General features: G+C 36.2%; 1 protein-coding gene and 1 long non-coding RNA gene across 2 annotated transcripts in view; both read left to right on the top strand.

Annotated features, from left to right (window-relative positions):
* Window positions 1-15624, top strand: part of LOC147654646 (uncharacterized) — an 837032-nt gene that overhangs the window by 146867 nt on the left and 674541 nt on the right. The gene's annotated exons all lie outside the window — the stretch shown is intronic.
* The window catches only part of TRAPPC12 (trafficking protein particle complex subunit 12), a 50424-nt gene that overhangs the window by 18880 nt on the left and 15920 nt on the right, over window positions 1-15624 (top strand). Inside the window, exons 6-7 of the mRNA XM_086875931.1 lie at window positions 5585-5697; window positions 12259-12331. Of these exons, the coding sequence (XP_086732057.1) occupies window positions 5585-5697; window positions 12259-12331 (186 nt within the window). The remainder of the gene's footprint in view (window positions 1-5584; window positions 5698-12258; window positions 12332-15624) is intronic.

Genomic DNA, 15624 nt, shown 5'->3' with positions numbered 1-15624 from the left:
GTTCTTAGATTATGTGCAGTTAAATTGTGAAGGATATGCAAGCATGTAATTTCAGATAAAATTTTCAATTAAATAAATTGAAATGGTACAACCATTTAAATGTGTACAAACATTTAGTCTCCTATGTCATCTTCATCCTCTCTGGCTTGAAGGTAATAAACAAAAACTTGGAATCTAGTCTGTTGAAGTGGGATTTTTAAGTGTACTTTTAATTTCTAGTCAGTGAAGCTAGGATTTGAAGTTCACTACTTTATCCCTTCTAAAAATCCTGTAGATGATACTAATACACTGTTGGTAGAAGTATGCTGGTGCATATAAAAGCAAGCATATACATCTCTGTATGTATATGTAAAAACCTGAATATTTTTCAGAAACTCGATTTTGTATATTTCTCTTTTACCCAGTGAAGGAAAGAATTCTTTCTTCTGTTTTGGTTTGGGGTTTTTTTGTTGTTAGAAGATCCTGCTTTATCTTTTCAGTAATTGATAATCTGAGCTTCAGTTGCTTTTTGGCATTTAAGATTTGTTAACAAGCTGTAGAAGGCAGATCAGAAAGCATTTCTGAATACTGGTTTGCAACAGGCAGATTCTAAGTTAAAATAGCTGGTCATTGGAATACTCTTCTGTGCTTCAAAAGGGCTGCAGGTGAGGGCTGCAGATCAAATTTGATTGACATGAGGTGATGTTTATGTTTTGAATGTTATGAAAATGTGCAGCTGTTCATAACGAAATTGAAATTTAAATCTGTGGTCTTAGAAAATTCTACCTGATCTTGCTCTTTATTTCTTCTGTTCCCATGCTTTCAGTGTATCCAGTTTCCTTTCAGCAGGCCTTTTTTTACTTTTTAGTTTAGCCTTTTGTATGCTGATAATACATATATATACATATATACTAATGAGATTAATTCATGTGAAATGACAATCAAACATCGCATTCTTTGAAAATGAAAACTCCAGTGTATTTAAAAGTGATTGCTAAGAAAATTGTCTTAAAATTAAACCATTTTCCATTATAAATTTTTTGTATATTATTGTGAAACCCCTAAAGAGGAGCAGCAGAGGTCAACTGTAAAATAACAAGCTAGAATAAGAGCTGTTCAACTTAAAAATAAAATTTCAATATATAGCTGTAATTGTAGGGTATTGCCTTTTGTGGAAATTATCTAAGCTTAGCTGGCATAGTTTTACTGTGTAAGAGGACATTACTGTAGAAATCAGAAGGATGAAGTAGAGAGCAAAATCCATTCTCCTATGCTCTTAACTAAACATTTTAATTACAAGATATGTTATTTGTTTTAAATACTTCCTTGACATATTGCCCTGTTAAATTCAGTACCAAGTGAAATATAATAGAGTACATGGTCTTGATTCAGAGTAGTTTTGCAAAAGACAGTATGTGATAAATTCAGTGTTTATATAAAATTGTCTTGAACCTAGTGGGATACCACAGGAATAGATACGTATGCCTGCTTATAATAGAAACCTGTTACAAAGAAATACGTCTTTCCCTTTATGCCTTAAGTGGCCTAAAAGTGAGAAGGTGAAACTTTTCAGGCAAGATAATGTAATCCTTAATCTAACAAGCAAATGTATTATTTCTGTTGCAGCTGAGTGTTAATGCAGTCAATCCTACTTTCTTGGGGTTTTTTTTTCCTTTTTCACAATATAAATGTGTTCACTGAGGGAAGTATAGTTGTTTTTTTCCCCGCTAATCTTTTTTTTCATTACATTTTGTACTCCAGAATCTACAACCTGCCTTCAGCTCTTCCTAATACTATTATTATTGATCTTTTCGAGTCATCAGCAAATGTCATTTACTTCTTCCCAGTTGTTTTCTTGTTGAACTAGACAATGTGAAATGAAAATCAGTGTTTTCTGAAAATCTCTTTTGCCTTTTTGAAAGTCTCACCTCTTATCAGTTCTAACACAGGTGTTAATCAGTTACAGAATTGCATTGGTGAACAGATCTCTTCACATGTATTGTACATTACTGCCATGTATTTCTTTTTGAGAAGTGTATGTAAATTGTACTGGCACCTTATATAAGTAGCACTCATTGAAAACTTTACCAAATTAATTAAATTTATGACCTGTTTTTTTAACCAGAAAATCAGTCCATTATTGTAGGAACTGAACAGATACGTTACCCATACCACATATAATTTAAATAAAGAGAAGTGTACTTGTAGACACAAACATATCTGGGAAAATGCACTTAACCAAAAATCTCAAGAGTTTATAATTTATAAGCAGTGTATTTAAGGTCTATATTTGGATTGAGTGGCTTGAATAAGTGCTGCAGGTTTTTTATGATCAATTTGCTCATCTGATTTGACCTGAAATTACACATTACTGTTTATTTGGGCTGGTAAGAAAGCCTTACCAGTGGTAAAAGGGCGTTCCTTTTCTCTTCTTCTTTCCACAGTTGTGACATTTGTATGAGAGCATGTGTACAGTTTTGTGCTTTCTCAAAAAAAACCTCCTGCTATTCAAAAGGATTACAAGGAAACTGAGGAAGAGGGCGGAAGGAGCTAATGTTTCTGATACTTTATTTAAAGTTAGTAGCTTGCTTAATAAGCAATAAGTAACAGACATTGATTGGATGGATTTGCTGGATGTTTACAGTAAAATTTCTTCTGTTTATGCCATAAGTTTCATAAAGAAAGAGACAAAACAGACTACTAGAGTTTTTTAGATCCTCCTGTGAGAAATTGTAATACAAATTCTGGTTTAAAAATTCATTACAGTAACTAGCCTTACACCCTGAGCCAGCTTTCTTCTGGTTTTGTTTAAGAGGTCTGTCACCACACTTGATGTACTACCGAGGATCTCATTGGAATGGTTTTTGGTCTCAAGCTATGAAGGAAATACTAAGCAGATGAGAAATAATACATCCATAGAGTACATTTTAAAGTAATATAGTTCTGAGTGCTTGTTACAACTGAGGATTTAGTTGTAAAAGGAAATAAATCAGATTCTTATGGAATCTAAGTTGACCTGTAGTTGCATTCATCATTCTGACATCTGCTGACACCACTTCTGATGATGTAGATTGGTAGTGGGTTATTCTTTCCTCTCACAGGGATTGTAGTTGAGTAGTTTTATTCAGCAATACATAAGATCAATACTTTACAAAATACAGAGTTCAAAAAAACTGTATAACAAAACATTATGTAAATTTTATTAAAAATTGATAATGTGAGATATTTCACCTGTGCTTCATTAAATACCTGTATTTTTATGTTGAGTTCTGGTAGTAATTTGATTTTTCTGTATGAGTGTTTATTGAAGTGACCTTTTGTTGCATTTTACAAGAGGATGTAAACATACAAACTTGTTCAGAATTGACAATGCTGCAGCATAGTCATTTACTAAAACTTCAGCTTCTTTCAGATTTTACAAAATTTTTCCCCCCTTTTCTTACCTTTGCCTCAAATCCCTTTGAGTGCAGCAGAAGGTGCATCATCAGTAAATTAAGACTACCTTCTCCAAAAAAAGCAGTACCAAACTAGCTGGTTTTAGGCACAGCTTTCTTTTTGGCAGGATTACTGTTGGACTGTGGAGTTGTTAGAACTTGGTCATTAGAGAGGTGGTAGAGACAGAACCAGCCATAGTTCAGATTTGCTTCCATAGGTTTCAGTGCAGTTTGCAACATGTCTGCAAAGCAATTTTTCTGTGGTATTTTGGCATAGAATTTACTCTTAAATTATTTTCCACCTCCTTTTTGTTGTTGTACACTGCCTAAACTGACTGTGTATCTTCTGTCATGCTAGGCACTATTCAGAATACATACATTAAATACTTCACATCTTTCGTGACTGGTTGAATCAACTTCTACATGTCTCTTAATAGAACTTCAAAGGCAGATTTATTTTCTTAATGTGTTTTCCACGTATGATGATGCATGAAACTCACGTGTGCGTCCATTACAGGAACATAGCAGTCAGGGAAGCCATTGGGAATAGTTAACATCAGCAAAAGAGAATTTATGTAAATGTAAGATGCTTACTGTGAAGGTCATAATTAGTGAGTCTTGTGATTAAAATTTTGTCAACCTTTAAAAAAAATTCTAGAGTGAGTGACTCATTTTGTATAGCATTTACCTCTTTGATGTACAAGCCTGTTAAGAACAGGTGCAAAAATCTATTTAGGAAGCTCCTGAGTCCTGTTATTGAGAAAAGATGAAGCAAAAGGTAACTTGAGAAATCCCCTTAGAATATGTGTATAGCAAATGTACATATTAAAATATTAGAAATGTGGTGGTGCCTTGGAATAGCTACCTAAAACAGAGACTAGACAAAATTAAGAGGATAAAAGTGGGTATTTATTGAAGGCCTTCAATAGGTGCACCTTGGGCTCTCAGACACCTCCGAGATGGACGATGGCCACAAGTTTTTCATACATTTATAAGTTTGGTCCATTTGCATATCAGGAGTTAATCCTCCAGTTACTGCTTCAGGTAATAGTCATTTACTCCAAGTTTGTCCCCCCAATTCATTGTTGTTTCCATCTCTCAGGGCATGAGACAGTAAGGTGTCCTTGAGTTTCAGGCCTGGAGAGGAGTTGTTTAGTCTGAATAAAATGGGAGAACGGTAGCTGACAGGCTATGGAGTTTTAGAATTATATACTAAAGCAGTACAGGATCTGAAAAATATAAAAGCTACATCATGAGGCATCAGTGGCATGGTATTTTGCAAGGCCTATATCCCCATTATGCCAGCTGATTTGGTTTCAGTAGTGGTGTTTAGTTCACATTCATTATTGTTGTCCGTGTATCAGGATTATGCAGTTACCTGAAAGCAAGATGTTGCACACATTAGGGGTCAGGTAAACTCCTGGAACTGCCTGTGAAGTCAGCCAGGATGCCCATAAATGTAGAAAATGAGGTCTTTGACAATACTAATTATAATGATAATGATGATAGAAATAATAATAATTAATAACAACAGTAGTAGTAGTAAACCAGTAATAATTTCTTTTTCACCCCAAATATTCCTTTAAATTCCCTATTCTTTGATGTTTTGAATGCACCAGAAGATAAACAGAAATATGCTAAGAGGTTTTGCATGCCCTGGTTATATCTCTTTCACAGGCATACTTTGAAGGCCAGTAATTTCATCTTATTTCTTCTACTTTGGTTGTAAAATACACAGAATTATTAAATGCTGGTAGTAATGTAGCTACAACTTGAGTAAACTTCATTTTTTTAATCCTTCATTTTAATTAGTTAAAAGAAATCTTCAATGAAACATTATACTTCCCAGTACAACTTGTTTTTGAAAATTTCAGTCAGGTGCACCTTCTTGCCTTCCTGGTGTTTGCCTATTTAAAACATTTTAAACATGCCACATGATATAGCTAAGAGTAACTTTCCTATTTTCTCATCTTTCACATTTTTCATCAGAACAAGAAAAAGATGTGAAGGCAAAAATTATGTATTTTTATGTCCATTTTTCACTTACTTATATCCATTATGTCACATATTTGTGATGTAAACACTAGTGAGACATACCTTTTTTTAACTCAGGCAAATCACAAACTGGTCATTATAGCAAACACACTTAACAAAATTAATTGCGTTTCTAGGTTCTATGGTTCCTTTCTCCATGCGGATTTTGCATGCTGAACTTCCTCAGTACCTAGGAAATCCTCAGGAATCACTTGACAGACTGCACAGTATGAAGATAATCTGCGCCAAGGTAACAGCATCTCTAGGCACTAACATTTCTTAATGTTTAAGAAATAAATTTTATTGTCCTTATAAAGAACATTAAGTTTCAATTATGACATTTTTACTCCATCTTGATGCAAATAAGAAATTTGCTATTAAAAGTAATGAAGTGCCTCTTGCATTTTAAGAGAGATCCTTCTCTTCTTTGTGGTAGCTCTGGCTCAGTTGAGTAGAACAGAGGACAACTTTGATGCTTTTGCCAGACAAGATGTGGAGCACAGTAAGCAGATGTGTTTAAGGGCAAGTAGGAGAGATTTCTTGCCTTCACTCAGCCATGTCCAGCTTGCTGAAAACTGTTGTTAATGATCTTGATCCTTCAGAAATAGTCCAAATAACTGATTTTAGAAACTGTAGTCATTTAGGAGTGTAAATATAACCTGCTGAGTTTGATTGGGGTTTTTGTTTTGTTTTGTCAAATGCCATAATAATTATGGCTTGAATTATAACATGGGATTTGTGAGTGCTGAAATTTCAGTTATGGTGTTGTGAGCACTAACTTTACCCACTAAAACCAGCAACCCTGAACCATAAGCATTTGTCTTAAATGGTTTTTTTCACAGAAATCTTTCCCAAGTAGTCTAATGCACCAGTGACCATGAATTTTACAATGTGGTAAACTGTAGAAGAAATGCAACATTATTGCTTTATCTATGACTCTTGAAAGTTCAAAACTGTATGTAAGATAACCATGGGTGATTACTTTTCATTTTCAGTGTTCCTGGCAAGTTTCCTATATTTACTCCTTTAACTAACTTGGATAAGGGAAGTGGAGGGATATGACAGTTGCTAATTCTGTAGCTGTAATGGCATTAGGTATATGAAATCAACTTCTAATAAATTAATGTGTAGGATAACCGAATGTTTACAGTAAAAAGTCCAATTCTTTTTATTATGAGAGGAAAAAATGAATAGTTTAGGTAATAAGAGGTGAAAGTGGCACTTTTTATAAAGTTGGAAAGAATTGATTGGGAAACCATTGAGAAATATATCTAATATGGCCAAGAAGTGATACTTCTTAGATCTTGACGACTGCTGTTACCTCTCGTCTGATATCACTGGCCAGCTATTCTCTCCAGCCCTCTTCCTCATAAACAGTTCTCAATTTGAAGTAATTCTGTTCTTCCACAAAATGCCATACCACTTCTATTGCAGGATTTCATGGTGTTTCTACTAACATTTTGCCTGCCTCAGTCTGCAAGAGATCGGCTGTTTCACATCTTGGGTTTTTGCAATCTGGTATTAAGTGCTTCACTGTCTGCCCTCAGTCATGGAGGTGCCACTAGGTTCCAAAACTGAACTGGTTTCTACGTTCCTTAATCTTGTAACAAAGAGAGAAAACTGAATGTGAACGAGGGAGTGACTGCTGAGCAGGGTATCCATCAGCCATCTGGCAGATTTGATTGACATGGCCATATCTCAGTTACAGTGTGATCAGCCATGATTCTCTGCAGGTTAAAGATTGTTGGTCAGTGGAGGAATGAAATAAAAGGAAATTAACTCTGTTCTCCCCACACACGCTCCTTTATATCTTCAAGTCATCTGCAGCCTTGAGGTGGATCTGCCTCTGATGTTTCTCTACAACTGCATATCCTTAGACCATAGCCAGTGTACCAAGGAAGCTTTTAAACTGTAATAAAAGATTTTGTTTGAACATGAACTGGGCTGATTATTTGTTTAAATAAGGGAAACTTAATATGGTAAAGAAGATGAAATAGAAATAAAGTAGAGTTATAAATTAGTATATACATATTTCCCTGCCCACCAAGTTCTTGAAGAACTGGTCTCTTCCTAGTGTTCTCAGTTCATCAATTGCTAGTGACCTGGGTCACTGCAGATTCTTTGTTATCCCTTGTACTCTTGGAGAAGGCCGCTTTAAAGCTGGCTCTACATCTTCCATGAGCTCTTCTGAGGAGTCTCTTGTTCTCTGCTCTTGGTGTTGGTTCAGAGATTGTCACCTCTTGGCCTTTGCCTTCCTGTGTCTGAGTTTGCAAGGTTTCCCCTGTGTTTGTGTGTCCAATTGCAGAAAGAAAAACAATATCCCTTTGGTTCTGACAGCTTCCGCTAGAGCCAGGATACAGTAGCTAGGACAAGCTATTGTCTATGCTGATGGATGCTTCTGTAAAGTACAGTAAACAGATAACTACTAACAAATAGAACATCTGTCTTTGAAATTTTTGAAATATTTCTGATCAGTTATTCTACGTACCTCATTGCAGATTACTTCATTTGTTTGTATTCATTTAAGTACCTTAGTTTTTGGAGCAATTCAAGAACAACTGTAGAAAGAAGAGTGTGAAAAAGGGCAGCTTGTGAAGATGTGTGTTTTTAAAAGACAGTTGTAAATTGGTGGTAATTTAACCATTTGATGGTTTTATCATTATTTATTTTTATCAAGGCTGGCTGATAAAAAACACTGTATATGTTTTGATTTTTGTACAGAATGCTGTTTGTCTAAATAATCTCTATCTCAACTGGAATGTTCAAGAATATGGTTCTAATACTTAAAAAAACCCATGGCATAACCACAAAAATAACATAAAGGATGTACACTCATTAGTTTTAATATTTGTATGTGACACTTGGGAACTATTTGGGTTATAACAGAATTAATTGGGGAGCTTTCAACCAAAAGCCTCTAGTGTTTTACCTCTCTATTTTAAAAAGTGGAAAAATAATCTTTGGTCATCCGTATTTACAGAAGGGCATACGAATCATTATTATGTAAATGAGATGATCTTGGAGTCATAAAAGCTAGAAGAAAGAAAAGACCTATTAGCTTACCTAGTCTCTCTCTGCAATGCAGAGTTGTTTTGTAGTTTTTAATGAGCCAGCCTATGGTGCTGAGGCCACATCTGGGCCCTGGGAGGTTATTCCAGGCTAATGGTAGTGCATTCTGATCACAAGAAAATTTGTCTTTCATTTCTCTTCCTTAATGTAACGATGAGGTTTGTTTCCTATCCAATACTTGGTTTTAATCTGCTAAATACTTTATTGCTTTTTGTTGTATATGTTCTACACACACTTGGCAACTTTAGATTAACCATTCCACTTAAGGATGGAACTGTATTTATTTTGATTACTTGATCTTTACAGCCTCCATCTATTTACACATCTCTGGTACCTGAAGCAGGATTGATGGTTGAGTGCAAAAATGTTGTTTTAATTTTTTCTGAATATATGTTTCCATATATTTTTTTCCTGTAATAATGATTTTATGTTTTCCAGTATTCCTGCAAGTGTCTGATCAAGATCTGTTTAGATATTTTGCATCTTTTTCTATATGAGCAACATTTGGGAAAGAAATTATCTGTAGTGCCAAAAGGCTGTTATAGCCTGGCAGAGGAATCCAGTGAAATTGTTGCTGTCTCTGTGTTATTGATGGTCTTCCCAACATGAACTGCCTCAATGAGTTGTTGGACCTCTAAGTCCACCTTGAAATTAATGGTCTTTGAACAGCCAGGCAATAAAAGTAACAATAGTAACTTAAATCACAAAAGGACTTGTTCTTTTCAAGTGTTCATTTAAAAACATAAGCATGATCACTTTAGTGCTGATAATGCTGAAGACAAGCTAAAAAACACTCAGCTGGAGGCCAGAATGTGAAAAGGACAACTGTCAGGCTAAGTCTAAAGTTGTCTTGTTTGTATGTACCTCTGCTTCCCTAGATGTTTGAGGGAGAGCTCCTGGAAATTTACACAATTCATAGTACAATATATTTCACTTTTAAACCCTAATCCCTCAACTGCCACAGCCATACTGGGCACTTGTACCAGGTGGGAAGAGCAGTGGCAAGTGGGTTAACAGTCTTGCTTCCTAAAAAGGCCTCTGCATGTGTTACTTCTGCAAAACTTGCCAAAAGTACTTTGTGCCATTTTCCCATCAGCCACAACTTCTGTCGTTCCACCACCCTTCATGAGTGGTTATGTTCCTCCATGGTCCTTTGATACACACTCTTCCATATCTGCTGGCCTTCTGTTTTATTTCCAAATTGGTGAACTTTCCTTAGATTTGATTACTTTAAGCTTCTAGTTGCTAAGGTGACATAAGTTTTCTGTTTTTCATATGCAGGGTATTTGTCTTGACACCTTGTTTGTTAAGTTCATGGAACCTATGATGACCCTTTACAAGTCTAAATACCCAAAAAGCCACAGTTCCAGAAGCACCAAAAAAGCCTGAATGGTGTTATGCATATATTAGTAATTCTTGCATACAGGCAATACATAGGGAATGAAACAGAAGACTCAGTGAAGTAATACTAGCCAGTGAAACTAAGTAGTGTGCATAATGGTAAGTGATTAAAACAAGAAAAAGCACAGGTCATATGTAAAGCTGATTAATTAAATTGTAGAAGTGTTCAATCATATTTTTCTTCATATAGTTGGAACATGGGTGGTTAGAGCTATGTCTTGTGATATTGCTAGAATAAACAGTTTACCACCTAAATATTTCATATTGACTAAATGCAGTAACTTAGACTGAGAAACTGTCGGAATCATTAATGTTACTATTAAGCAATTCTTGGAAAATGGGGAAATGCCCATTACTGAAAAACTGCAGGTGATGTTTTTGTACTTCAGGGCAAAAGAGAGATAAACCTAGGGAATAAAATAATTAGCCTCAAATCATTGCTGAGCTCTGTTTTAATGATGTTGAGCTTGAGGTCACAGCTAGATATCCCCAAGTAATGTCACAGAATGGTTAATGTAATACTCTAATTGTATGCTAATATCTAATTCTTCCCTTTTTGTTTATTTTAGTGAGAATGTTTTCAGAGAAGTACATTGTCTTTTTAAACAAGACAGCATGTCACCTTGATGAAGGGCCCTTGTGTTTGTACTATTTCAGGAGTAGGAACTTTGGGCCTTATTGAATCTGAGAGGAAATCACTAGGTATTTTGTAGGGGAAGAGAAAGATCAGGGTTTTTACACAAAGTAGATTATAAAGTGGTTTGAATTTATGGGAGAGAAGAATGTGGGGGTTTTTTTTTGACAAGGTGTCTTATTGTACACTAGGCATTCAACACTGAAAGGTGGCACTTTGGTTTCTAAGTGATTTCTAGGTGGCTGCACTGCTTTTGAAAGTGGTACTGAGAGTCAGTCCTGCAGGCATGCCACTGCCAGCTCATAAATTGCCACCTGTCAGCTAAGTGTCTATTGGTGTATGCTCACAGCCTCTCAGAATTTGAGGTAAGGTAGCTCAGTCTAGCCCTCTCACCAAAGTTTACAGTAAACCGTATCACCTTGTATTTGTCATGGCCTAACAATTCTTACCAGGAGAATTAACCTTGCTCAGCTGGCGGGTGGTAAATATTCTAGGTGTATGTCTCTCCTTGCTCTTAAGTTCTTTGTAGTTGAATTTATGAACTTGAGTTCAAAACTTCACTCTAGTCTGTGAAAAGGGCTTGGTAACTCATAGGGCAATTTCTTCAGCTTAATATGATCTTGAAATTGGTGGTATGAGATAACTTTCTGGAGGTACAGATTATCTTGATTGGCTGTAGAAAACACTAACACACTTTCCAAGGCCAGATTAATTCTACATGTCTTCTTTTGAGGACTTGTTGTATAGATTTGAAGTGTTGATTTGTGAAACACTGAGAACAGCTGGAACACTTTGTTGGCTTAGGAAAAGACAATTACTTCTTATACTGCCAGAAACTGAAAGCTTTGTTTGGAGGTGTGCTTAGTCCCCAGAAGAGGCAGTGCCTTGTATTTCCTTCATTAGGTGTCCACAGTGGCTGATTAAATAGCAAATGGCCCTAATAGTTTTTTGAAGGAAATCTCAGGCATCATTCTCCAACCAAAGTCATATATCTGTAGTAGAAAAAATGGGGTCATCTGTGAGAACTGGAAAATGAATTTGGAGAATTGTAATGGAATTAAGAAAAGGAAAGTTGACTTGTGTTTCAAATGGAGCCTTGTATGCATACTTTAAAAGTGCTTCAGATACAAGGTTCATTAAGTATACATTTCTGTTCTTTCCAATAAAACAACAGATGTTTCATTCACTCAACAATTTACATGACCTAAAATCTACAATAAATTTAAAAAAGCAATAAACCCCAAAGTTTGAGAAGGAAATTGCAGTAAGAACTAAGAGGTATACTTCATTAAAGACAAAAACATGGAACTAAAGAAACTAAAGCCCATACTGAGGGTGAAGAAGTCAGGAGGCTGTGGCCTTCCCTGAAAAAAATCAGTTTTGACTTTCATTGCAGTCATTAATGTTCATTCTCTGGTGAAGCATATTTCCTGTTTTACTTAACAAAATGTGTGTGACCCTAGAGTGTGCTGGCATTTAATGTGCTGTAGGTATCATAAACTGAACTCTTAACATCCTTCTACAGTACAATGACTTTCTTTGTGCAATTGATCTAGCTATGGTAATAACCAGTAATTTTGAACTGTACCTAAGTGAAGCATTCCTGCATGAATTGGTTTACACAGAGACTGTCCATTGTAGATAATTTGCATTAAATACATAGTGCTGTTTAAACTGATGTTGGTTACTTTAAAAAAATTACTACAGATACTAGAAAATTTGGAACAAGGCTTAGCTGAAGATGGAAGTATGACTAACATTACACAGGAGAACAGACAAGGTAGGTATTCTTTAAACATTTTTTTCACAGACAGTGTGTTTTTATTGATTGCCTAAGTGTGCCAGAAGTTTTCACAAGACTGCCCCAGACTGCTTAAAACTGTAGTTTTGTAATCTTACAGCCTACTCAGCCCCTGAAATGATACACCTTGTACTACTTTTTGCTGGAATTAATTTCACAGTTTTGCCTTTGATCAAACTCATGCAATAAATCAATTCTTTTTCTTACTTAGGGGAAACAACATGGCTGTTATCCTTTAGTGGTGAATATATAAGTGTATTGCTATTACAGCACTATGGGTGTTTCATCTTAAGCCTTGGCTGACTGACTCCTCTCAAACCTCATGTTTGCCATCCACTCAGTTTTTTCAGATTGAACTACCCCCATACCATGGCTACTCTGGCTTAGGGTGCTCCTGCACAGATGGCTGAGTCTCACTGTAGCTGCATGGTACTTAGACTCCAGAAATATCTAAGACACTTGTTAAAATAATACTTAGATTATATTGAGTTACATCATCATTTTCATGATTTTATACCAAATTATGTTTTCTCCTCTTCCTTCTATCTTAGTGATGTTGCTTCAATAGTATAGGGCAAATCACGGCACAAAAAAGGGTGATCAGGACAAGCTTTTTTTTTTTTTTTAACTGAATTTATACTTATGAGGTCATCTGAGTATACTTGAAAATTAGACAAGAGAAGACATTTTAGGAGGCATTGCTGTAGATTTGTATGAACCCCTCATGATGCCTAGCAAGTTAAAAACACCCACCAAGAAAACAAAAAATTTTCACTTTTAGCTAACAGTCTAAGGAATGTTACCAAGTTCTTTCTAGGAGACCATTCACACAGAGCCCTTGGAAAGTAAAGGTCAGGCTCTGAGATAGGAGAGGCTGGATAGAGTTAATAGCAGAAAAAAATTATAAATAATTACTTTAAACTGTCTTTGTGGAAGGGTGCAGACCTGTCTGAACTATTTTTCTATGTGGTCTTCAATTGCACTGGATGTAAAAGTTGCTTTAATGTGTCACTGTACCTGATGTGATACACCTTCTGAATGCGTCCTAAAATCACAAACACATGTGAGAAGCATATATCATAAAGGTATTTACACATATAGTCAAATGAATACATTTAGTACTCTTCTCAAAAGGTTTAGGAAAAAGGGACATAATCTTACATTGAAATTAGACACAGCATTTAGTGAGTTTCTGTTCTTTTCTCTTGTATCTTATATTCTTTTTGCCTCTGTTCTCCTACTTACTTTTTCCTGTTAGCACCTTCTGCCAGAATTTTCGTCCTCAGCTGCACATCTTTTGTTTTTTAAAACTTTAAAACCGAGCTGTTGGTCTCCCTTTAAGGTGCAAGGACTTTTTCCTAGTTGTATCATAATCCTATGTCCTGCAGTCTGCTTCACTCATGAGTTACTGGCTCCTTGCTTTTCCTCTCTGCTTCTGCTTCAGAGCTCAGATGGGCTCAGGAGGAGGCATAGTTAGAAAAGCAGCAGCTAGTAGTTATCAAGGGACATGGCTGCAGAAAATTTGGAGAGATCTTTACATGTCTACTGTGCAGCTGCCTCTAGGTTTAAGACTGCCAAAAAGCCCATGGGACCTTTGCAGAGGCTGTTGACTGCTGTTGTCTGTGGAGGTCAGCCAGGTCTGCTCCCTCTCTGCTTTGTCTCTGCATTTGGAGCTCCAGGAGACTTAATAATGGGTTTGCTTTTTTTCATCTGAGACTTGCTGAAGCAAACCTTATTAACTTCATATGAAGACAGCCCTAATTCATTATGGGGATTATGCTTAGCATGTAATTTCCATGCTGCTGATGTAAGGAGGTGCAACACCAATCAACTTACCACGTGCATCTCTTGCCTGGAACAGAGCACCTCATTTGCCAGTTTTTCAGCAGGCAGAGAGATTTAGCATAGCACCACTTGCCTGGTAACGCGTTCTGTAAGATGCCAATTTTGTAACTTCACAGTGCCTATTGAAATGAGTGTGGAATACAGAGCCCTTAATGAAAACAAGGAAAAGCAAATGCTAGAGTGGAAGCATGGCGGCATGGACCTGCAGAGAGTGTTTCAGGCATCTCAGTAAAACAGTGATCTGCTATTGGGTTTTGGTTTTGTTTAGTGCTTTGCAGGTTTTTTTTAACCCCTTTCTGCCAGTGCTAAGAAGCTTCATCCCACAGAGCTACAGATTTCCAGACCTGGTTCCTGTTCGGTTTATAGCACAGGCTGGAGACATCTGGTTTGCATGCTTTCAAGTCCTTTTTTGAGAACTGCAGCTGATGCTATCTGATTGTTAACATGAAACCTGGATGTCTCCAGTGTAGGAATCAGCATCTAATTTGTTGTCACCTAAGTCCTAAAAAACTGACTGTGGTTATCAAACTACAAGGACGTGCAAAAGAGGAGATATTTACTTAAGTGAAATAATGAATGGCAGGTACTTAATTATGTTCAGATTTTATTGATACCTACAAGGAAAGAAAAGGAATGTGTCATGAAGTATTTGTTCATGGCTTACAGTATCATCTCCATTAGTAGCACTAGGGATGTGTGGTCACAGGGGAATTTTTAAAACATAAAATACAAGGTAAAGTATTGCAGGTGAAATATCAGCTTCAGTCTTGGACCCTACATTGTAAGCCTCTTTCTGACAAAGATAATTTGAGAATATTCATGGGTTGGATTTTTTTTTGTTTTATTGTTGAAGAGGATGGAAAGAGTTTTCCTTTTTAGGAAAGGCAGTAGACATTTCACCAAGCTCTTATTTGTAATGACTTCTTTGTGTGCTGAAAGAATTATCTGTCTAATCTGCCATGCTTTCATCAGTGACTACATTAATGATACAAATGACTAGTCTCAGTTAACACAGTTTTGTTGAAATAGCCTCTTCTCCCTTCCCCCCACTCTTTCAAATCATTACAGTGACCTTGACAGCTGATTGACTGAGATACATGTATTTTTCAAATGTCCTAAATTAATAGTCCTAATGTTTATTTTTGAGGATTAGAGAAATACTCTTAGCATTGATCTATGGTACTGTAACATGAGAGAAAATAAGGGTCTGTGTGAACTGTTCTCTTGCAACATCAGGAGTCTGTCTGCAAAGCAAGAGTTAGAAATCTGCTGCAGCTTTTAATGCCTGTAAGCTCCAGGAAAATAGGGAAAGCAGACAAGCTTGGCAGATTTTTTTCAGCATATCTCTCAGCCAGAGGCAAGCACAAACAGTCCCAGACTCAGACATTTCTCACTCTGCATGTTTTGGTTCTGGAATTACATTCTAG

Source organism: Cyanistes caeruleus, chromosome 2, assembly GCF_971803275.1.
Source record: "Cyanistes caeruleus chromosome 2, bCyaCae1.hap1.1, whole genome shotgun sequence".
Lineage (NCBI taxonomy): Eukaryota > Metazoa > Chordata > Aves > Passeriformes > Paridae > Cyanistes > Cyanistes caeruleus.
The sequence above is the reverse complement of the archived record's forward strand: the minus strand, read 5'-3'. Positions and strand labels throughout refer to the sequence as shown.